The following is a 25,331-nucleotide window of genomic DNA, read 5'->3' as shown; positions in this document are numbered from 1 at the left end:
GTACTTGTCATGGGCTTCAGTGCTTGCTCTGAAACTGTGTTAAATTAACAAGTACAAGAAGATGAATGAAGCAGAGCCAAACTCCTACGTCTGACGTTTGGAGTCTAATTTGTTAATGTTTCCATCATGCAAAACCTCATCTCCCTCTGCCGCTGCAGTTTGAGAAACAAACTATGCTGTGACGGTGCATTTTGAGTCCACATGGACACCTGCGTCTTGTTGTAAAGGTTGCATACTTTTCTTTGTTTCAAGCTTCCTAAGTAGATTTGTGAAACGAGTTTAATTGTCTTCATCACAGGAATGGACAAAAGAAATCTTAATGAAGAGCAGCATCAATTGTTTTAGTGATTGTAACTTTATTGCCTAAATTGTAATTTTAATCCTAAGAAATATTATGAGATGATAAGGAAAGTATTGTGTGTTTTTTCCCCCAAAGAATTTCAGTTCTCTTCCTTTGAAAGTTACCCTGTCATCTTTTCCTATGAAACACTTGGCAGGTTTTTATAATCTCTCCCCCAAAATGAACATTCTACACCTGGAGGAATTTTATTTAGAGATTACTAATATTGTGACAATTTTAAACTACACAAGAATATTGCATCTTCCTCAATCTGCCAGAAATATACTAGCCTCGTTTACCACAAATTAATCTGTTGAAGAAATACATTCTGACAAAGTCTATAAATTTTCACTTCATGATTTTTTTTAGTGTCGTTTCTTAGACTGAGTAGTTTGCAAAAGTACACGCAATGTTGGCAGGCAAATCACATAATCCAGTTTTGCTTCTAAGCACACTACTAACAAAAACCAAAGGGAACGTTGTTGTATCAACACCAGTGCAACCATTCTCTACTGATTTTAAAACGTTCTCTTCTCCTTTTTCCCAGTGCTTTTAGAATAACTGATACAAGTGACTAAAATGATATTACATTAAAATATTTTGGTGTTCAACTGTAGCAATAAAGGAACTCACTGTCACCATTATGATTCTGACTCATAATGAACCTATAGGGTAAAAATAGAGCTGCTCGGGAGGGGAGGGGTTACCGTAAATCTTTACAGAAGCAAAAAGCCTCAACTTTTCCCATATGAGCCATTGGTGAGTTCTCACTGCCGACCTTGGAGGCTGCATCCCAGTGTAGAACCAATGAGGCCACCACCCCTCCTTGCAGGAAATGAAAGTAACTACAAAAGACTCTAATTTTAAGAGACCATAGTAAAATTTGAAACAAAAGCAAGAGTAAAAATATTCACGGAAGAACATTAAATTAAGCATATTCATTAACTAAATGGTTCATATTAACATTATGTAAAATAATTATATTTCCATAAGCATTAATACTATATTGTCATTGGGTATAACTGATTAAAACAAGAGAATTCTGTACAAACTTAAGGTCCAGAAGCAAGCTGTTTCATGCTTCGTACTCCCCAGAAGGCAACACAGATGGAAAAAAAAATCTGAAGAAAAGGAAAAACACAAATAGGAAAACAAAGTTAAAAGTGAACAAATATCCAACAATTTTGTTCAATTATGTTACTATCACCCTGGACGAAAATGAACACAACTAGTTTAGGCTGGAACAATTATTCACTGATGTAAACCAGTCCCTCTCATACAGCCCCTTCTGTAAGGAACAGTCCAATTACCATACAGGTGGGTTTGGGTCTCCACTTCTTCACATCACTCTGATTGCTTGTTTCTGAACTTACGATATCTAGTCCCTTTGACAACCCATCATCACACAGGCTAGTATGCTTCTTCCATGTGGGCTGTGTTGCTTCCTGAAAGCTGGCTGCTGTGTAACTGTAAGTCTTTAAGACCCCAGATGCTATTTCTTTTAACAACCAGGCACCATCAGCTTTCTTCACATTTGCTTATGCACCCATTTTTGTCTTCAGTGATCATGTCGGTGAGTATCATACATAACTATATTATTAGAAAAAAAACTGTTTTTATACTGAGATATTTAAGTAGAGGCCCAAAGTCTGGTGTTTCCTTATTGCATTTACACACACACACACACACACACACACACACACACACACACACACAAAGACACCTATTTTTTAATCTTAAAGTTGAAGAAATAAATAAGCCATAATAAACATCCCCCAAAGTTCATTGAGTTTACTCCCTAGACTTCATTGAGTAGGGTTTGCACAAAACCAAATCACCAACAATTAGCAAAACAAAACAAAAATGTCTGCTGGAGACCCAAGAACATTAAAAAATCAACAGTATATATAAAAGTTACAAATCAGTAAATGCTGCATTCCTGCCACAAATCCTCAAAAACCCAACTCACTGTGATCCAAGCCTTTCCAACTTATAGCCACCCTATAGGGCAGAGAACAGCTGCCTCTTGAATTTCTAAGGTGGTATATATTTAGGGAAGCTTCCTCCTAATAAGCACCTGGTGGGTTCAAACTGCTGATCTTAGACTTGACAGTCTGGGTACTTTAGAGAAACAAATCCTCAGAAACTCATGTATGAGAGAGAATTTTATATAAAGGTTAAGTGCGCATCAAGAAAACATCCCAGCCCAGTGCTGCCCAAGCCCACAAGTTCAACATTAACCCATATGTCCGGCATCAATCCACAAAGTCCTCCTCCATCTCACAAAACACACGCAATGATGCCGAGCAGGAGGAATGTCGAGTCAGTGAGTGTGTAAGCAATTCGGCGCTGGCAGGGGTCTCCACATGGCTATTCCATCAGCGTAGGTCCATGTGGCTTCTCCTTGGGGATGTCTTGCAGGAAGTCGGTCTTGCAAGCTGGAGCAGGCAACTGCTAAGGCAGCTGCACCCTGCTCCAACCATCACAAAGAAAGAGACCTGAGAAAGGTGAGGCTCACTGAGCCATTATCTCTCCACCTTTCAATTAGCACCACTTGTGTTTATTGGCCAGGTTGGCACAACAAACTAATTCAGTCCTAAATGTAACTCATTACATCCCCAAAACTCCTTCATTGGTTCCATAAATGCTAAATAGAACTGACTGCTATCAGAAACTTGATGTAACTTTCCAAACACAACACTCAAGAACCCCTCCATTGACCCAGCAGAGAAAGTGATGGAACGATCACTCTTTACCTCCCTATCTTTGTCCTGAAGAGGATAAGAACAGGCCCGGGTCCCCAGGCCTTTGCATGAGTGCTAATGAATCTATCTGCCAGGTCCCTGGATGTATCAGGGCGACTGATTGTGGTCATAGCCTCTCCCTGCTTTCCTGGAATTTTCCCTAGTCGCCTAGGTAGTTCAGTGGCCAGATCTGTGTAAAGTACTCAAGATGGCATTCTGGACTTGTGTTAAAACTCAAGATGGAATTAGGGCTCTGACTGCCGGCTATAGCCTTCTTGAGACCAAATGCCTTTGGGTTTTAGACTGTAAAGCAGACTTGTGATGAAAGTATGTGATGCTCAAACAGCCGGATTTATTGGGCTAGCTGGGCAAGCGTTTCTCCGTATTTCTTGCTATTGTGCAAACTTCCTTTACAAACTAACAAAATATGGCCAGTTGCCTCTCTCCAGGAAGACTACCACTATTCCTGGAAGATCCATAAAAATTAGACAAAGGAAGCCTATTTAAGTAATAAGACAGACATGGGAGCACCCTGGAGTGATGAACTGAGGTGAAGTCAAGGAATTAACTGAGACCAGCCATTAATTCACAGAAAGACCCTGAACTGAGGTGATTTTGCTAGGAAGCCTGGATAGGAGGGTGGGTGGAGGAAAGAAAATGAAACACAGTGGGAAAAACTCCTCCCCAACATTGATGTTTACATTTTATGAGAGGATTGTTCAGTTTCGTATGAACCTCTGTGCCTTTCAAGACAACCATTTTTCTTCATATTAGCCAGTGCAATAGTTTCTTCAAATTCATGAATTTCTTTGAGCCTTAGCACACGTCCCATGAAAAAAAATTAAAAATGGAATCAGCAATCATATTGAAGCAGAAGTCAAGAATAATACCATGTGGGAGTTTCCTCAGAGATCAAACATGATATATTTAAAGGCTGGTTTTGATTTTGTTTGTTTTGACTGTAATTCAAGCAAAATGACTTCATGGATTTCTCCCGAAGGTGCCCAGTAAAATAGTGCCAACGTTTGGCAGTGCTCGTGAGAGCCTGTGCAGTAACTTGTATTTGTCGATGAAGATGGGTTAATGTTGACATTAAAAGTTCAAAGAAGACAGCTTCTGAAGTGGAGTAGAGATGAGAAGTCAATAGTATCAGGGTAAAGAAATTATATGATCTGAAAAATGAACAGATACCTTCAATTATGCAAGTACTAAAATCCGAAGCCCATTTGCAATCAAAAAGCAAACCCAGGAAAACAGTTGCAATCTAGTCTATTCCGACTCATGTCACCCCCATATGCTGCCGAGCAGCACGACCCTCCTGGGCAGTTTCCACCTCTGTGGCCTTGACAACGCAGATCTGTGTGCCTTTATCTGAGGTCCCGCGAGGTCAGTGGTTCTCAACCTTCCTAAGGCTGCGACACTTTCAGACAGTTCCTCAGATGGTGGTGACACCCCCAACCATAAAATTATTTTCGTTGCTTACTTTGTAACTCTTATTTTGCTACTGTTATGAAGCGGGCAGCGCTTGTAAAAGGGTCCTGCGACCTTCACAGGGGTTGAGACCCACAGGTTGAGAAGCGCTGCTCTAGATGGGTTCAAAACACCAACTTCTAGTTTTGATTGATCAGTGAATTGGCTGCATCACTATGGGGACCACTGTTTGGCAATGTAAGTTTTTATTGCTTTATTTGAAATTGCTATCTGTGTCTACCAAGATGATGTCCCTGAGGGGAGATGGGGGCAATAATTTCAAATAAATCTATAAAACTCTCTGTGACATGTTGTCTATTCCTTTACATTTCTCTTCTTCTCTTTATGGCCTGAGGAAATGGCATGGGGGCACCTCTTCCCTCCTCTGGCAACACAAAGGAGAAGGAGAATCCAACTCCACACCAGCCAGAGGCCAACAGCGATAAGGCAGAGGTCCACCTGCCTGACACTCCACTCTGACGGCAGCCCTTCCTCCCATGGCATTCTACTTCCCTGCTCTTCGATAACTCATTGCAATGGCTCCATAGAACTCAAGGACAATACTCTTGGTCATGAAACCTATGAGCAAAGTTGGCAGGTTGCAAAATATTAAGGTAATAGTGTTTTGCCCACAGAACCTTTTCTCCTTCAAACTGGAAGGTATGTCTTTAATGGTCTTTGGCCTGTAAGTTGCATGGCCCCTTGACCTCTGCCTTGTTTCATGGGCTAAGAAGCATGCTGCTCAGCCTCCCTGTTTCATTGTTGCACTGCTGCTCTGCCTCATGGTCTCAGCACTGGTGCGTCTCTCTGTGGTCTGGTCTCAGAATAGGTGCTATAGCTTTGGTGCCCCATTGCTTTCCTGCCTCTGCCACTTAAGGCAAGGATCTCATGCATGTTCTACTCATGAGTGGTTCTTCTCCTCTGGTGGTCATGGACTTTTCTCTTTCTTCTAATGAGATGGTTAAATCTTCTGTTTACCAAATGGGAAAATAATAAATCCCAGAGTCAGAGTGTCTTAGAGCTTATTCATACTGGAAAGGTATGCATCAGGGTTACATCCCCTCACCATATTTATTCAATCTATATGCTGAACAAATAATCTGAGAAGTTGGAATATATAAGGAAGAGAGCAGCAGCAGGATTGGAAGAAGGCTTATTAACAACCCTGAATAAATAGATGACAAAATCTTGCTTGCAGTAAGTAAGGAGGACTTGAAGCACTTGCTGATGATGATCAAGGATGGGGCTCTTCAGTATTAATTACAATGTAAAATTAAAGAACACCAATATCCTCATAACTGGGCCAGTAATTAACATCATGGGAAATGGAGATATGATTGAAGTGGCAAGGATTTAATCTTGCATGGATGCACATCAAAGCTCATAGAAGCAGTAGCCAAGATATCAAAAGATGCATTTCATTGGGTAAATCTGCTGCACAAGATATCTTTAAAGTGTTGAAAACCAAGGATGTTACTGTGAGTACTCTGAGATCTAAGACGGGCCTGACCGAAACCATGGTATTTTCAATAGCCTTATATGCATGTGAAATTTGTACATTGCATATGGAAGACCAAAGAAGAATCAATGCATTTTAATTATGGTTCTGGTGGAGAATATTGAAAGAATCATGGACTGCCAAAAGAACAAATACATCTGTCTTGAAAGCAGTAAGGTAGAATGATCCTTAGCAACAAGGGTGGTGAGACTTTGTTTCTCACAAACATGTACTTTGGACTTGTTGTCAGGAGACACCACTCCCTGGAGAAGGACATCATACCTAGTAAAGCAGTGTGACAGTGAAAAAGATGGTTTGACACAGTGGCTGTGTCAATGGACTCACACCTAAGAACAAGTTTGGGGATGGCACAGAACCAGGTAGTGTTTGGCTCTGTAAGACATGCGGTTGCTCTGGGTTGAACAGACTGGGTGGTACCGAGCAAGAACAACCACAGCTTATGAACATGTTTACATCCCTTCATTGGGTGGAGGTTCCAAAAAATATTAATGGAAGAACCATATTAAGCAATTTCACTTCACCACAGGTCTCCCAATGGTTCAGTTTTATCTGAGTCCCAGAATTATGCAGATATTTTGACCGAAAAACACCCCAGTGAAAATTGCTATAATTACAGAGTAACATATTTTTTAATGAAAAATGGCACACCTAAAGTTTTCTACATTCTAAATTATAATTTAAGCCCTGTTACCTGTGGGTTGCTATCTTTAAATTGCATAAAATTTCCCTTCTCCAGCTACCTAAATGTTTTCAATTTCCTACCAAAACATACACTGCTTGTAGTTTTACTTTTACTTTTTCTCCTCATTTTGTTGCTGTTTTTTTTTCCCCCCCAAGGCCCTGACTGTTATCCTTCCACAGAGAAGGAAAGCTGACAGCATGGCTTTGTGTTCTGGAGTAAGCTAAGACATTCAACTGTGGGGATCATAAAAAATTATGTTGTAAAAAAAATGGTCCCTCCAAAACACTTAATTGTGCTCATGCAGAATCTCCATGCAGACCATGAGGAATTTTATGAACAGAACAATTGCTTGAAAGATATCAATCCATTAGGGAATGGGAAAAGCTTGGATTGGGATTACATCTTTTCACCACATTTATCCAACTTGTATGTTGAGGAAATACCTAAGCTGGGCTGTATGGTGAAGAATGAGACATCAGGTTTGGGGGAAAACTCATTAACAAATGTAAATATGCAGGTGACACCAATCTTAATTGATGAAAGCAAAGAGGACTTGAAGTACTTGCTAAAGAAGATCAAATACTATAACTTCCTGTATGGAAGCAGTTCAACTAAAGAAAACAAAAATCCTCACAACTAGGCCAATAAGAAACACCATGAGAAATAAAGAAGTTATTGAAAATGCCAAGAATTTTATTTTATTTGGATCCACAATCAATTCCCATGGAAGCTGCAGTCAGAAAATCAAATGACACTGCATTAGACAACTCTTCTGCCAAACATCTCTTTAAAACACTAAAGAGCAGAGATGTCACACATGGCGGACTAAGGTGTGCTTGACCAATGCCATGAGCTTTTTAACCGCTTTGTACGCGTGTCAAAGATGGAAGATGAACAGGGAGTGCTGAAGAGAGTGATGCATTCAAATTACGTTATTGGCAAAGAATGCTGAATATCATATGGACTGCCAGCCGAACAAATCAGTGACTTGGGAAAAGTACAACCAGAATGCTCCTTAGAAGTGAGGACAGTGAGACTTAGTGACCGCCTGAAGAAGGGCACCCTAGAAATCCTCAGTGAGATGGCTGACCCAGAGCCAAAGTGATTGGGAAGCTGCTGCAGGATCAAGGTTTCCTTCAGGTAGGGTTTTATTCTGGTTTTTGTAGGGTTGCTATGGGTTGAAACAAACTCGACAGCAATCAGTTAAGTCAATATGAACTTAATCCATTTCATTTTTATAGTAATCACTTGTATTTACTTGATGATAATTTTGCTAGTGTGTTAGTGATCCCTAGATTTCTTAAACGTTCTCACCATCAATTCTTTAAACATGGATTGGCCTTTTAAAATTAATAAAATTCTTAATGTCAAAGGTCAAATGAATTTAATACAATAAATATATCTGAGATATTATGAAATAGTCACTAGAATATATTAGAAGATATTTATGAAAGAAAAGTCGATGTAATCTTATACTTTAGAATATGTGGGTTTTTGTAAAATAATATATGGAGTTAATTATGTATACATATATTAGACTAGAAGTTTATTTAATATGAACTCACTATAATCATTTGATTTTGAATTTTCTCTTGACAAACTTTGTATTGACATGTTAAGCTTTTGTGATTTTTATTTTGCCACAGTTGATTAGATTAAATATATCTCTTTTAAATAAAGTTTATAAACACATTTTCAATCAAGTACTTTTTAAATGATAGGATAAGTCCTACTTAAGCTAGTGGAAGAATAAATGAGAACCATAGTTCTTGTAATAGTATTTTCTGATCTACAGAAATGATTTTTCCGGATACATGCAAACTCAATGCATACTTATTTTATCATAGGTCTATGCAGGCCTCTGACTTTTTACAGCTGGATTCAAAATACAACCAGAGGAAGTTCATTCTTGGCGTCAAGCCCCCTGGCACTGACACCTCATTACCAGCCCTCGTGTTCAGGCGTGCCTGGACCTGCTAGAGAACTCTATTGTGATGTCTTCAGTGGGCTCTACAGACGCTCTTCACGTGCTTTCCCCATTCCCTCCAAACCTCCCCAACCAGAAGGCGGCTACTCGGAGATACTAATCCACACTAAAATGCAAATGAGAACTCATTTTATTAGGAGGCTCACTCAAGCTATATCTGTGCTTTGAAAGACCGCATTCAAAATGGGAAGCTCAAACGTCTTGAATAAGAGAGAAATTTGTGAGAACGTGTCATATGAGTATTTTTGTTTTCTTTACATTGAGGTGCAATCTATACAATAGCATGTAATATTGGATATAATCAGTAAGTGTTTCAAGTCTTCTTGACTCTTGGAAAGCAAGATTGTGTCATCTGCATATTGAAAGTTGCTGGAAGGCTTCTCTCTAGTTATGATGCCCCATTCCTCCTCATGCAGCCCAACATCTTGACTTATTCCCTGAGAGCACAGAGTGAATATGTACTATGGAAGACTCTGACCCTGAAGGACACCTTTCCTTAAGTCAACTAATTCAGTCTCTCTTGTTATGTTTGAATGACTGCTTCATAAGCTTACGAACCTTGTAAATGATGACGGAAGCAAGCTGCCTATTCTTCCTCCCATGGAGCCTCTCACAGGTTTGAACCACCAGCGTTTCTGTCAACTGTCCAGCGCTTAACCCACTGAAGCACCAGGGATTCTCAGTATCTTCTAAGTATCAGCAAAATATTAGTAGTCATATTTAAGCAAAAACAAAAATTAAATCTTAATAAATGTCACTTCCAGAAGTTAAAGCAATTGGTTGGAAGTCTTAAATTCATTTTGCATCCTTATTTAAGAGAGGTTATGATTCCAGTTATATTATGAGGTCTTTCAATTACTGATTACTACTTAGACTTCAAATAATGGCACTATTACTTTACATTAGTTTGAAATGTGGATCAAAGTTCTTATCTAAAAAGTGTTATAAAAAGAAATGCCATGTCAATGTCTATTTGACAAAGATGCTTCTGAAAAGAATCAACATTTTGCTTAGGGTGATAGTTTAGGTTCATATCAATGTGTTTAGCCATAACTCTCAGAGGTTTGGCCATTGTGTAATGATCTAATACAATATAATCACCTCTATGATGGGATCTGATATAATGTAATCACCTCATAAGAGATCTGCTATGAGCAGCGAATTAATTACAAATGGGTGTTTTGTGGGGGTGGTGGGTGTCCTGCATCCAATTTATATGGATAGTATGGTAAAGCCTTTTGCTCACTCTGAATCTGTCCTCTGCCCCATAATCCTATCAACTCTATTTCTTGCCATGCTGATCTTCAATTTTGAATTTGCCAGTCTGCATATGCTGTGAGCCAGCAACCTGATCTCTAACCCACTGCTATTGGCCTGTTAACTCCTGTAGCTATGTTAAGCAGGAGATGTCCAGCCTAATGTCTAGCCCATAAACTCGAGACTTAACCAGCAGCCTCTACACCGATCTGCTTAAGATAAATGTCTCTCATTCTACTTGTATGTTCTCATATTAAAAAAATTAAAACTAATTTAAGGTTTACTGCTTTTGCTTCTCTAAAGAATTAGTCTAAGGCATTCACTCATTAAATATCTTCTGCTACTGGGTTTTTAAGAAAAAAATGAAACGTACCATACTCAAGATTTTCTTTAAAGAAATAAAAATCTAATCATTAAAAATCTAAAATCTTTTAAGTTAAACTGTGAAAACTGAAACCAAATAAAATATTTTAGTACAGAATGGCACAGAAGCTCCTTAAAGTAGTAATGCCTCTGTTAGCTAGCAGGTGCGGAAGCAACAGAAATACCCTAAGTGGACACTTTTACAAACAGAGATTCACTTCCCACAGGGTAGCATGCCGGAAGTTCACAGTACTGGCTCTAGTGGAGGGCTTTCTATTGCTCTACGCTCTGGGGAAAGAGCCTGGTCTCCTCAGTTCATGTGTCCTGGGGTTTTAAACCTATCCATGGGCCTTGGCATCTATTTTACCCCACCTCTTCTCTGCTCTCTCATATAATCTCTTTTACATCTGCAAAGAGAAAGGCTCAGTCATTTCTAAATATATTTACTTAGAGCCATTACGTTAGAATTTACATCACTTAGTTTGGGGGGGGGCATAATTCAACCCATCATAGTTCACTCTTTGTGCCCCCCTATTCCCTGCCCTATAACATGCAAAACACATTGACTTCATCATATCAGCCCCAAGCTTAAATCACCTCTAAGCTAAAAAAATACATATCCTCTGAATAATCTAAATAAAATATGAGTAAGACTTTAGATCTATTCCAGCCTGGGATAAACTTTATTTTCATCTATGAGTGTGGTGGATCTGGAATGTAGATGAATGATCTGTTTTCAAAGTACAAAATAGAACAGGCACAAGATAGATAGACATTTTCATTACAAATGGGAGAAAATAGAGAAAAAGAAGGCGTAACAGATACCATGCAAGTTCAAATTCCAGCAGAACAAATGATATTTGCTTCAAGGGTTGGAAATAATCTGTTTTTTGAAACCATCTGGGCAATGATCTTATGCTGGACTATCCATGCATTGGCCATGCCCTCTGGATTCTGTGTACAGGCCTCTTAGCCCTGGATCCTCCGTTAAGGCCCTCTGGCATGCCAACTCTATTCCCTGGACTGTAGACGGCCCGTGTCTCCTACACCATCTGAATGGCTACCACATCATCCCCTTGGCCTCAAAAGGCTATATTTTTCTTTAAGGGAAAGCTTTCCCTTTCTGTTGACTCTGGAAGAAGGTACTTGTTTCTCAGAGTTTCTGCTCCTGGGCAGTCTTCATGTGGCTTGATACCTCTCTTCCCTCTATCTTTCTCTGATCACTTGTTTAATCTCTTATACACCTCAGAAAGGATTGGCTGGAGATGCACCTGGTATTAACATAGCAAATACAATCCATACCCAACCTTGATGATAAGAAGTACGAGGTTAGGGTTTATAATATATATTTTGGAGAGATACAATTCTATAATTTACAGTATTAAAAGTACTAATTTAATTTATAAAGAAAATGCATCTTCTTGCATTGCAGCCATTTCTTCAGTTCTCAGACTTTATTACCTGCTACTGTGTGTAATGATTTATTCTTTTCTAAATCTTTAGCTGACTCAAGGAAGTCAATATCCTTTTCAGGTATACTTTAAAAAATATGACATTGTTGGTGAAGACCATGTTGGAGCGATCACACTAGCATTTAAAAATCGGACATAGCAGTAAGTTTAGGAACCACTCAGTCTCCCCAGGGCCACTGCCACTGAGTTGACTCCTACTCAGAGTGACCCTGGAGGACAGAGTAGAACTGACCGTTAGCATTACTGAGATGCAGTCTTTACAGAAGAAGCAGTCTTATTTTCTGCCGGAGCAGTGACTGAGGGGGGGGGAGGTACGTGGGGGGTGTTGAACGGCTAGCCGTGTGGTTAGCAGGTCATTGAGTAACCCATTAGGTTGCCAGGGTTCCTTCATGTTTTCCAAGCCTACCTACCCTTTAGAGAACATTCTTGAGGACAGTTGGCATGAATTAGCTACTGTGCACACAAAGCCATCTGGTGGGAATTGTGTAAGCCATAAGTAGCATAAAGTGAAAAGAGATGGTACATTTCATAAAACATCTGTGGATTTTTCATCTTTAAATTCAGAGTTATGAACAAAGTGTCTTTTGAGATATATGTCTTTAAAAATTTAAATCTTGCAAAATTTTATTTTATGGCTCTTTCTATCCAATAGCATTGGTTTTAACATTCTCTTTGATTAATGATTCGATTCCTTTCTAAATTTCTAAAAGATATGATGTCTATACTCTCAATTTCTAGGATTCATTCCTCTCAACTTATTCAATTGTTCAGACATTTAGTTTGAAATTCGTCAGAAAGACTGGCAGAGAGAAATGCTAAACTTACCCAATTAACACAGAGGGAAATTTGAAGGAATAGCCCAAGTTGATATGATGTGATTCACCTCTATTGGATATCTAGAATGTGTATTTTCATAACAGACTTTCTAAATTTGTAATCATTAATGTGCATAATTCTATAGAACAGTGAGGATTTTATTTTTCTTCATCTAGGGGAGAGTAAGAGCAGTATTGGGTCAGGGAAAAAGAGTAGCGGTAACATCAAATTAATAAAGGATTAGTTATCACATGTGGAATAAGATGTTAGACAGAATGTAAACAAGTCCATTGGGGGAAACGAATTAGGAAAAGTTTATTTTATGGAAATAATCTTTTTTTTCACCGATAATCTTCCTCTTCTCGTACCATTTAACCTCACATTTACCACACTTTAAAGACACGGAAAGGAGATAAAGAAAGATGGGGGTGAGAGACTTTAAACGATGGCTTGCTTCAGCTCTCATAAAATGGCGAAGGAAACGAGAGTGGAATGATAACTCTGAGCTACACTTTTTCGTTCATATTACCTTCACATTTCTGCAAATATATCCTAGCTACAACTAGAAATATAATTCCATGGAATTTTCTTGAGTACACCTAACATCAGCACAAAGTTGTTCGTCTTATAGCCTGTATTTTTTTACCCTGAAAATTTTTGACTAAATGGTTGAAGGCCTTATGTCTTAACAGAAAGACATTTAATATAAAAACTTTAAGTACTACACCTTTCCCATTGAACTGAAATTTAAAGCATTTACATTCTAAAATTAGAGCTTCTACAAAAATCATCAACAAAATCATTCAACCTGAATCTCCTTTCAAATTGCCATTTCGCAGCACATAAATGGCAGCCCCTACCAAATAATTTTACTAATTTTCAGTGTAAGCCAAATATCAGAAGCCAATCCGTTTCATGTGAATATCAATTCTAACTATTTGATATATACAAACAATCTGGAAGAATGTGTGGTTACTAATACAGAATGCCATTTAAGAGAGCAAATTCAGGATTATGGGTGTAACATCAGAAAATAATTTGATCTTGTCTATAATTCATGGAAGATAAAGTCCCTTTAAAATATCCCTTTGTTTTTAGGAGAAATCTGAGTGCAGAACAATAACGATGATTGGTTTTCAAAATAAGACCGTGTAGCTTGGAAAGGTGTGTGTGGAAAAGATCCCTGGATATTGTTTTTGTTGTGTCAGAGGAATGATGGGAGCCCAACAAAGGGGAGCTTCTGAGCGCAGACTAAGAGAAGCCCAGCAACCCACATATGGCCTGCAGCTTGGGGGATTTCTCGGTGTTCTGCCAGCGATGGAGCTGCCCAAATGGCTTCTAGCGTAAGTCCTAAGTCATAAACTGCATCCTCCGAGGCCAGTTCTGCCAGAACTGGACCCGAGGGTATTCAGAGTCTTGGCTGATGGGAAACAATGACTGCTTCCTAAGGAAGCCACAGCTGCTTTCCTGAGAGACACTCCAGATGCCTGAATTTTCCCTTACTTTCCATTTTTGACTACCTGTTCTGGCAGTTGTTCCAACAGAGGGGAGGCAGGCGGCAGGCACCCAGCTGCTTTCAATAAGCCTTGGCAACACAGGTACTGATTACATAAACACTACAAACATTCAAGCAGCACATTTTCTAGCTTTCAAGCTAAATATATTTTTAAAAAGACTATGCACTGTACAGCACCCCGCATCTCCAAATAATGCTAATGCTAATCATGGTGGTGATTGGAATAATAATAGCAAAGGTTTCCATTATGAAAGCAAAGTGTATTTAAGGAAACATGATATCGTGACCTCTAGTGAAAGAGTGGAGATTATACAGAAAGTATTGGAAAGACACAAAATATCCACATTTCAAAGACAAGAATATATATTGCTCTTCTGAAATGGGCAAAGTCAAAATGTGTAATGAATTCATTTAATTTCTCTTTTACTCATGCCCCTAACAAAAGACAACAGCAAAAATGTGTCATATATTGTATTTACATTTGCATTACATTTTCCATTTTTCACATATATTGCAAAATGCTATTTTAGATTCTTAACATTTGCAACATTTTCAGATTAATATGAGAGGCTTTTAAAAAGTTCACGGAAACATTCCAATTTTCTCTCTAACTTTCTGAAGCTTCCTCGTACACCAGTGAGCACCACACAAGGTTGGCTGGCTGCGTATTAGGGTAGTCTACACGCCCACAAAAGACATGGATCCACACTTCAATGAAGATAGACTTTTCTGACTTTTAAAAACGTTGTTATGTTTTAAATTTGACACTTGAAAAGTTTAAATAATTTGTTATTTCTAAGAAGTCATAAAGGCAAGTTTATTCACTTATTTACCAATATATTTAATATTTGATACACTAAAGCAAAGCTCTCCTTAAAAATTGCAAGTGCTGGATTGGAGCTTTTAACTATGTAGATTTTGAGACATCTGTTCCATTTCTTGTATAACAAGTGATATCCTCATTAATTAAAAAACAAAATTTGGTGGAGAGCAAATGTTTTGAGAATGATGAGGGCAATGAATGTACAAATGTGTTTACACAATCGATGTATGCATGGATTGTGATAAGAGTTGTATGAGCCCTTAATAAAATGATTTTAAAAAACAAACAAATTATGGTACCGGTGAAGAATAAAAAATAAACAAAGAACAAAATTAAATTTAATTTTCTAGTTGAGTTTTCACTTACTTTTACATCAATGATTTTCCTTGGCTATTCTAGGTATCTTAAGTATACTTATTGTTTTTGTCATATTCTTTGCACCAAGCATATATGGTTTGATCTGACTTTGGCATTGGATCTTTTTAGAAAAGAAATGCTATGATAGGCAGCAGGAGATGAAACATTATTTAAGTTGGTGTAGGGAAAAAGTTTGGACACTGTGCCTGATAAATATTCAAACATATGAATCAAGTACAGAGATTAAGAATACCTGTAGTGTATAAACTGAGAATGTTACATAGCATATTGTTTGTAATTAACTTAGATTCTTAGTTTTCCATCTGTAGAATGAAGGTCATAGCTTTAGGTTTTTTAATTGTAAAGTATTATAAAGTACAGTGTAGATCAGTAAAATATATTATTATTAATGCTAAAAGGATACAATAAATTAAAAATGAAGAGAGTGACAGACAAGGAGACATGAATCATTTGGACCATGTGAGGTTGTAGAATAGTCGGTTCTGTCTCGCTAAAGGCCACTGGGTAAACTGATGTTTTAAGAACTATAGATGTAGATCATTGTTGGAAAAGTACCACTCTTGAGAAGTACGTTAGAGTTTAGCTAGTAACTATGAGTTATAGACTGATCATTTGGGGGGATTTCCATGATGTACCTCACTCAGTAAACATTGACTTCAACATGTTTAATGCATTTTAAAATATTGGTCTTTTGAAATATATTTCTGTTTTCCAAACTTATTTTTAATTTTAGCTTATTGATGACCCATGTATATGAAACCAATAGTAATCTCTAGTGATCCTCCCTGTTATTAAGCACCTCTGTTTGTTCACCTCATATTAGTATTCTTTTTCATATCTGAGTCTATGTAAAAAGAATTAATAGAGATAATTCCTCGATGCTAGTACTTTTTGAAATAGTATTTGATAAATCAAAAAGGAATACATTAAACAGAACTCAGTGAAGGTAATTCTGTGTGAAAATAAGCAAATGAAATGAAACATCCTTGGACCAAAGGTGTGGCAATAAAACTGCAAAACCTCAGAGTCACTGCCAGCGAGTCAGTTCTAGCTCTTCAATGAAGGGGCCAAACTAGAGGTCGATGATGGATAAGAAATGGGGGGTGGGGGGAGGGAAAGCCAATTAGAAACTACTCTTCAAAATCTTTCTGTATTTCTAGCACCTCGTTAGACAATCAAAACGCTTCTAAAAGGAGAAAAATTGTCAGTTCAGATTTAATGTGGAAAACTTAAATGTATTAAAGCTCCCTAGTGAGAGCATGGCCTTTCTACTTCCTGTGAAGCAGGTGTACTTTCAATGCCCCATTCAGTCAATAAGCGCATACTTTATTTTTGTTGTAGGATTCACAAGGAAAGTATCATCCCACTTATTTAAAAACCCATCAAATAGGGAAGGATGGTTACAAAACCTAAAAGAGTAAGCCAGTTCTCGTTAGGTTGTCTTTAATCCAAGATAATTTTTATGTGTGCCAGTCAATTCACTGGGCGATGAGAGCTCCCTGTGGAACAAGGTGAGTCTTGAATTCACAAAACTTAAATCTACATATTTTTGACTAGAGGGGGAAATATACATATGTTCATACATCCATATATTAAATACACATTGTACACATATAATATTATATATATGTACATATACGTATATATAATGATTGATATATGAATTAATAAAATTCTATACTTTGTTGTATATATGTGTATTATATAACACATATTCTATACTGGTTTGTTTCATTATATATATGTATATTTATATTACATATATAAAATGAAGCAACTAAATAATATCTGTCCAAAGCATTTTAAAGTAATTTCTATAAATAGAAATATATTTACTAACTCCTTCTTAATGAATATTCCCACCCTTTCCTTTTAGAGAGCACAGTTTGGAGTAGAAGGTTCCAAAGTTCCTAAGTTTGATACTGACATCCTGAAATAAAAACACTGTTGTAGAGTCTTAACCTCGAGACTCTAGTCTTGACACTTACAGATTGGCTAAATCATTTGACTTCTCAGGATGCTAGTGTTTTTATTTTTCTTTTAAATGGATATTATTCATTTATAAAGTCACATAAAATATTTTCTCTTTAAACATAGATCACGATGTCCACTTATATGAAAATTATAAATTACATTTGATAGAAGCCTATCTCAACAATCACATATTTTTTAACAGAAGCTCCCCCCCCAAAGAATGGTACTCTAGAAAAGGAACACTATACTAGCAACCTATTAAATATGTTAAATGAGCACATGTCTCAGTTAAGATATTCAAGTAAAATAAGTCAAAGATACCAGAAGGGGCTAGTGTTAGTTTTTTCTTAAAGATTGGTTCCCCTTCTTATCAGTTCTAATCTGAGCTGAAGGGCTCCTGGTGGTGCAGTGGAGAAACAATCAGCTATGAACTGAAGGTCACCCTGTCAACCCCGGAGCTGCTCTCCAACAGAAAGAGGTGGCAGTCTGGTGCTGGGAATATTGCAGCCTGGAAAACCCTATGGTACAATTTTACTCTGACCTATAGGGTCGTTATGAGTCAGGATGGGCTGGACAAAAATGGGTAATATTATCTGAAAAATTAATAGGCAGCATTGGCTGACAGTATAATGGTACAATGTTCCCACAGGAGATTCCAGAAATAATTCAAGTTTTAGTTTAAAAAAAAGCAGACATGTCATAGTCTTCTAATTATTAGCATAATAAGGCAACTGAAAAAATTGGGAACTGTCAGAAAAAATAGCATACAAACAAACCCCAGCTTTACAAAATACCAGTCAACTCACATGTGAACTTTGCTTACAGACAAGCCAGGATGGATGGGAATGATCCCAGATCATCTGCTCCTAGATATCAAGACCCATATCGTACTTGACAGAAATTGCATTTCTAGGCCTTTACTGGCTGAAATTTTACAATATTTACAACATTAACAGAGCATATCCTCATCATTTAAAAAATATGGCAGCAAGCATTTCTGGAAAAGTGGCATTTAACCCAGCAGTAGCAGTGATTCTTAACAAAAACCCCAAAATGTCGGATAGCATATATAAAGTAAAAACATATGCCGCACAGCTATGACGGTAATTGGTAAATGAGGATGAAATGTACGGACAATACAAATTTCAGAGGAGAAAAATAGTTGTTTATTTGACTATGATTTAAGAAATGTACTTCAGCTGTTGAAGTATTTGTATTGTCTAGCTGGAGTTATAAAATGAAATCTTCTAATTTGTTAGTTTCTAATTTGTCTATCTTATGGTTGTTTATTTGTCTCTTTCAGAGAGAAACAGAGACAGACTAGGATCTTTAAAAAAAATTACTATATTGTAGACAATCTGGAACAAACTGCCACCCCGTATATACATATTCAGTATTGAATAAGGGAAAATTATACTTCAGTTTGGAAAAAGAGTCTTTATAGCTGAAAATGTGTTTATAATTATGTCAAAAGGTATATTTTATGGATTTTGGAGAAATGTGTTAATCATTCTCACTAATAAGCAAGGCACCTCGAGCTGCCTTGGTTGGCTTCTGAAATTAGCACTTATGACAAAAGCATTCAGAGTTAAGTTACCCCAACAATCCCTATAGTATAATCCTCTGGTTCGGTGTGTACGAATCCTTTGTGGCAATTCTTCCACTTCCTCCAACGTAAGCACCATTGTGGAGACAGAAGAAAGCGACCAAAGGAAATACTGTGTCCGCTGTCTGGTAATTCTAACTAGTCTTGTCTTTAGATAAATGTCAAAACTTATCCAAAGGAAGAAAATAGAAAGAAAGAAATATATACTTCACTCTATAATATTTGAAATATAGGATATATGAGTGTATATAATAAATTAAATATATGATGAACTATAAGTGAGTATACATCTGCACACTTGGTCCTTTTTATTTGTATGACTGACCGTCTATTCCTCAAGTGCCGTTCAGTGGAAGAGTCAACGTTTGTGGGTTCCAACACGGTAGCTGGGTGCATCTTGGAGTTAGGAAAAGTTTCACAATTCTGAGGGTAACTACAAAATGCTCAGAGGATGCTGCTCCACTCTGCCTTTTATGCAAGAAACGATTTCTTTTGGCCTCTCTAACATGAAAACGCCATTCTAAAATCATGGCTGAACCGTTCGGAGCATTTTGTGTTCATTACTACTAGTTGCCTCTTTGACAGCAGGGAGCCGCGGAAGGCTTGTGACGACAACAGTTTCCTTTCAAACATCCACACGAGTCAATCCAAAATAAACTCCGGAACGCCAAATGGGAACGTCAAGATTGTCATGCACACATATCCACGCGTTCACACACATCTATTCATCTTATGTGGCCTGAGCTAGTTTCGGATTTGAATGCCGTCTTTTCCTTTATGTAGTGATGATCTTATGTAACAAAGCAGCCAGCTAAGGACATTTACAGCAGGTAGTCCTCCCTCGTGGACAGCAAGAGTCCCATGGAGGAACTATGGGAATGTGGAATGAGGTGATCTCTAGTGACGCCTGACACTTCCACTGTGAATAAACATTGACTAAATTGCATTAGGACTGACTGAATTTCTCTATGTTCTTATCAGAAGAGCACACATATTTAGCAGTATTACTTTCTTTTCTTTTAAACATGCCCCACCCCCCGCCATGCTTTGTTGTTGTGAAATATGTAACCAGCTCCTAAAGAGCTGGAGATTCAACCCAGCTTGGGTTGTGGGCTGGAATTCTCCCACATGAGTTTGGTTGTCGGGTCCGCCGGCTCGATATTAGTACATTTAGCTTTCAAAACCCACACAATGGGACAGATGTGTTTTATAGGGGCTGCAAAATGAGGTTCCGCCATGAACGCGTCTGGGGAATGCTCTGGTCCATGGTTAGAGATCACTGTATGAAACGAATCCCCGCTGATCATCGTCCCTCGTCTCCATGAAAGCTAGCCTGTAATATCTGTGCGCAGCACGGTGGAGAATATCAAAGCTACCAGGATTTGAAACAGTGCAGCAGGAGCTCCAGGATTCTATGCAAATTAACCCCACAACATGGAACGCATTAACTTGAGGCCGTCAGGAATCTGGAGCACAGAGTGCCTCGGGTGTGGGTTTGATTGAAACACGGTATTATGACAATCAGTCTTCTCTCCTGAGACTGATTTTTTAAGGTGCATGCAAACGTATAATTGAGCATTGACGTATTACATCATGGTGCTACATTTTAAGCAACCCATATCTACTGCACAATATTTATTTCACTGAAATACCATTGGATTTCCAGATTCCTTCTCCAGAGTCAAGCCATCTGAATAAATGAACAGTGCACTGAGGTGAGCCAGTCTGCTCTCCAATGGGGCCGGGCCTCAAAGGCTCACACAAACACAAAGCACTTCTTCTGGAAAATATGTTTCTGGGTTTTCAACATAAATCAGGGTCAACACATAATATAATCAGACTCCAGTGCATTCAGAGCTGGAAAACAGTCTAGCAGGAGCTATGCTGACGCTTCCAGCGGGCAGTCAAGCCAAGTGCAATCAGAAAAAGAATCATGACTGTGTGACCGAACCCCACCTCTGCTGACCGCCTGTTTGCCTTGAGAAATTGTAAATGGAAATTATACAACTATACTTTGCCCACTGATTGCATTTTACAGATTGCACCTCTCCCTTCTTTTAGCGTAAGCAGAAAGGATCATTATTGTGAGCAAAATTACCTTCCAGGAATCTTGATTTTCCTACTCTATTAATTAATTCATAGGAATTCATGGGAAAGAAAATGAAGCAACATTTTTAGCCGGATTCATAGCATATAAAAAGTAATATTATTAGTAATATTAAAGAATAATGGTAACCATCTCTATGACAAAAGAAATTGTTTGGTCCAATTGCATACTAGATTCGAAAATACACGAGATGTGATGGAATATTTTAATTTTGGATCACTTTTTATATGAAATATAAAGCACACAAAAACTTTGTTCATTGTACAACAGTGTTGGAAGCAGTAGGGTCAGTAGATAAATACATATCGATCAATCATGAATTAGATTTCTAAAACTGTGCTAGACCCAAAGTGACCGGTATGTAATACAATATGTATTATCCAAGTGGCTGGGGCTTTATGTAATGTAATACACTAAACAGCCATAGATCCTTCTTCTACAAGTACATTGAAACTCTGGATAAGTGCGCCCTTCTGAAAATCTAACTATAGTTTATCGACACATAGCTTATCTCAAAAGTAAGAAAAAGGTAAACTAGATGCTGGGAGGAAAGAACATGAAGGGATAAGGTTAAGCTGCAGCTGACGTTTTAATGCTAAACCCAGCCAACTGGCTGCCACGGTATTAAATCAGACTCGTTGAGACCCGATGGAACAGGGTAGAACTCCGCCTACGAACTCCTGAGACAGTCACTGTACGAGAGTAACAAATGGAAATATCATCTTTCTCCCCGGGAGCAGGCTGGTAGTTTTAAACTGCAGCCCAATGCGTAAGCACCACATCACCAGGGCTAAACGGTAAACGGACTCATGAGATGTGGTCATGCATCTATGAGAAATGGGTCAGCGAGACACGAGACTCCTTAAAATAATACCTGGCTCATGAAAGGATATGAGGAACAACAATCACCAGTGCAGAGAAGTAGCAAGGAAGAGGTTGCTTGGTCCAACAGCGAACATGGGATCGTCGTGGGGTAGAGAGGTTGTGAGAAACGGAAAATCCAGGTTTATTCTAGAAATGGATGTGATTCACGTAACTTGAGTCGATCATTTAACAGATGTGACTCTTCGGGCAATCTCCCCCTAAATGGCTAAGTTCTGCAGAGCTGCTTCCATGACATCCTCTGGGTTACAACAGTTGAACTGAACATGCCCTTAGTCCCAATTTAAAACGTGTGTGCATGCATGCACATGCATGTGCACACACACACACACACACACACACGGGAGTTAAGAATCAAACAAACAAAAAAAGTCCTGTGTCCGAGAGTCAACAGATAATGGTTTTACAGCATGAGGATAGGAAAGCTTTTTCAAAAAAATATTTAAAGAATATTTAAATTTTAAAAGAAATAAAAATAATCTGAACAATAAAGAACAAGTAGAGGACTAAGAATAGGTTAAAATACATTCAAATATAAGCCAAAAATTTAAATGTCCCCCAAATAGAGTTGTTGGAACTTTAGAAGCAGCGGGCTCTTTAAATACTTGCTTATCTCCAGTCCCACCACTAAGCCCACTTCAAGTGAGTGGATTCCACTCAGAGGAACTCTGTCTTGGGCTTTTGAAGCTGTCAATCTTTACTGCAACAGACAGCCTCCTATCCCCTCAAATGATGACAGACAATAGATAATACAATTAATAGCTTGAGCAACAGGAAGAAAGAGTTAAAGAGAGAAGACGATGAGAAAGATACTTAGAGACCGGGAGATTAGGACACAGCTGAAAAAACTAATTGAAGTTCAGGGCAAAAAATATAAAACAAAAGTAAGAAAATGTTGGAAAGGCAGCATTAGAAGCAGTACAAATTGATTTTATAAATGATGAAACATAAAGACACGTTTCCCCACTGCAAGACTGTAATGCATTGTAAGAGAATTAGAAAAGCAAAAGAATAGAGCAGAGAGGAGAGAGAAGGTCAATAAATTAATTATCCTCAAAAAAAAACCCAGAACAACAAAAACTCCAACGACATTAGGATAACTCTCCATGGAAAGCAGATACAATTATATATTGCTTTAAAAAAGAAAAATACGTATGCTAGTTTGCTAGTATTATTAACAAATAATAGTGAAGCATTTTTGAAACTCTAAATGCCCATCATAAGTATCTGGCATTTAATTGAGAGTAAATGAAAATATTTTCAGATGAACAAAAATAAAAAAATACTATTCACACACTAGTGCTATAAAACCATAGAAAGATGTATAATTCAGGACATAGAGAGAGAGGTGGAAAAAAACAACAAAGAAAAAAGAAGGGTCAATGGAGAAAACCAACAGCAACAACAACAAAGGTTTAACCACTTTGGGAAGCAAGTGAATATTGACATGTAATTCATACAACATGACTTGAAGATAACTAATAAGACAATAACATTTGATGTGTTCGATTTAAGGACTGCTTAAGGATATTCAAAACTTATGACAAATCACTAAAATAACTGAAATACACAGAGGACTTTACACAGTTTGTATATAAATGGAATTAAAGATAATAGATATTTTTCATGAGCTTTTTGAAATCCCCCCTTATAGTTTCCAAAATAGAAAAGAAGAATATGCTCAAACAAATGAGAATTCTTGATTCATCTCATTCACAGAAGAAAGAAGGGGGAACAAAAAAAAGCAAGATGAATCAAAACCTCCTGCCAGACTCATCACGATGATAGAGGACAGAATTGACCCTGTTTATTCCTGGGGCTGAAAATCTTCAGGGAAGCAGAGAACATCATACTTCTACAACACACACACACACACACACACACACACAAACATACCTGCAAGATGACACCTGAGTTAAAGTCTTGTAGAATGTATACAATGAACTCTATGAAAGCTTGGACATGGTCATGCAGAAGCCTGCCAGAGGAAGAAAGCTGTATTATTTACAGTTAATGGAGAGGTAAAAATTTGAGACCTGGATAAACAAGGCAGTCCTATCTAGTGCCTGCTCCTCTCACCGGTTCCACTGTAGAAATATACACACAGATACTGAACCAAGTAAGAAGAAAGAATAGCAATAGTGATAAGAAACCTAAAAAGGTTTTAAGGAAAAAAAACCCCAAAACTTAAGGATAAAGAGAATTAACCCTTCATGTTAAATAATATTTTTAAAGGAACAATTCACCAGGAATCGGAATGTGCCCCTAAACTCAAGTTCAAAATATATAAAGCAAAGAAAGAATTCAAAGAAGAAACAGAAAAAATTACAGAATGGTAGATTTTAACATACATCTCTCTCAGAAATGCTTAAATCAAACATTAAATGTGAATAAGAAGATAGAAAATAGCATGTTCAGCAATTACATATGGGTCTTGAAGATATCAGCTTCTACACTGAAAAATTAGAAAATACTAATTATGTACAAGCACATAAGAAAAATTTATTTGAAATAGATCTATGGATTAGGAAATAAAAGATACTAATTTTATACAAAAAGTAATATTATTATCCAAACCACTGTCTCTAATCAAAAGGAAACAATATCAAAAATCAATGACAAAAATACTGAAACAAAGAATAAGAATATTTGACTACAAACAACACAGTGCTAAATAAGTTAGAGGTCAACATAAGAACAAAAGATATTGTTGCTCATGAGAAGTGTGGGATGCATCTAAAGCTGTAGAAAGGGAAGGTGTTGGGCAAAGTAGGGCTATTCTCTGGGGCTTTCAGACTGAGACTTTTTATGGGAAGCCCCTGGCTTGCTATGCCTGTCCTCTGAAGCATCTCTAAGGGGTGTGAACCACCAAATTTGAGGCTAGGAATCAGTTTGAACACCCAGAATTTCTCAGAAAAGATATAATTGACTTTATCAAGATAAAAAGTCTGGAAATAAGTGTTTATATATTTAACCAAAAAGAAAAAGAAACCCTGTTAATTAGGGAGGGGGTAAATGGACTAAATCAGGCATATAAAAACCTAATAGAACAGTGAGGTATTAAAATTAAAATGCAGTAAGCCCACCATGTATTGTTAAGGACTATATCATAAAAGGACAAGAAAATGAGACACGCTAATTTTTGCATGTGATTGAACAACGGAAAAGAAGAGAATATAGATGACAGAATTGTCCTCAAATGTTTAAGTAAATATAACTTTAAAGAAAACCTCAATAAAATATTGACTTTTTCTTAAATCTGGCAAAGACATAAGATAAATTTATTCTTTAAAAAATGGTTTTCCTGTATATTTTGGGGAAAGGAGTAAAACCTTAGAGGAAAAAAAAAGTGAGATTCAAGGAAACACAGAAATTCAGGCTAGCTTCAGGATAGA

At 37.6% G+C, this 25,331-nt stretch overlaps 1 protein-coding gene across 1 annotated transcript in view; it reads right to left on the bottom strand.

Moving 5' to 3' along the window:
- Positions 1–1,392: 1,392 nt before the first annotated feature.
- Positions 1,393–25,331, bottom strand: part of AGMO (alkylglycerol monooxygenase) — a 385,138-nt gene continuing 361,199 nt past the window's right edge. Inside the window, exon 13 of the mRNA XM_075557337.1 lies at positions 1,393–1,461. Coding sequence (XP_075413452.1) covers positions 1,393–1,461 — 69 coding nt within the window. The remainder of the gene's footprint in view (positions 1,462–25,331) is intronic.

The sequence above is a fragment of the Tenrec ecaudatus genome, chromosome 9 (assembly GCF_050624435.1).
Source record: "Tenrec ecaudatus isolate mTenEca1 chromosome 9, mTenEca1.hap1, whole genome shotgun sequence".
NCBI classification, from domain to species: Eukaryota; Metazoa; Chordata; class Mammalia; order Afrosoricida; family Tenrecidae; genus Tenrec; species Tenrec ecaudatus.
Note: the sequence above shows the minus strand (reverse complement) of the source record. Positions and strands in the feature narration are given on the sequence as shown.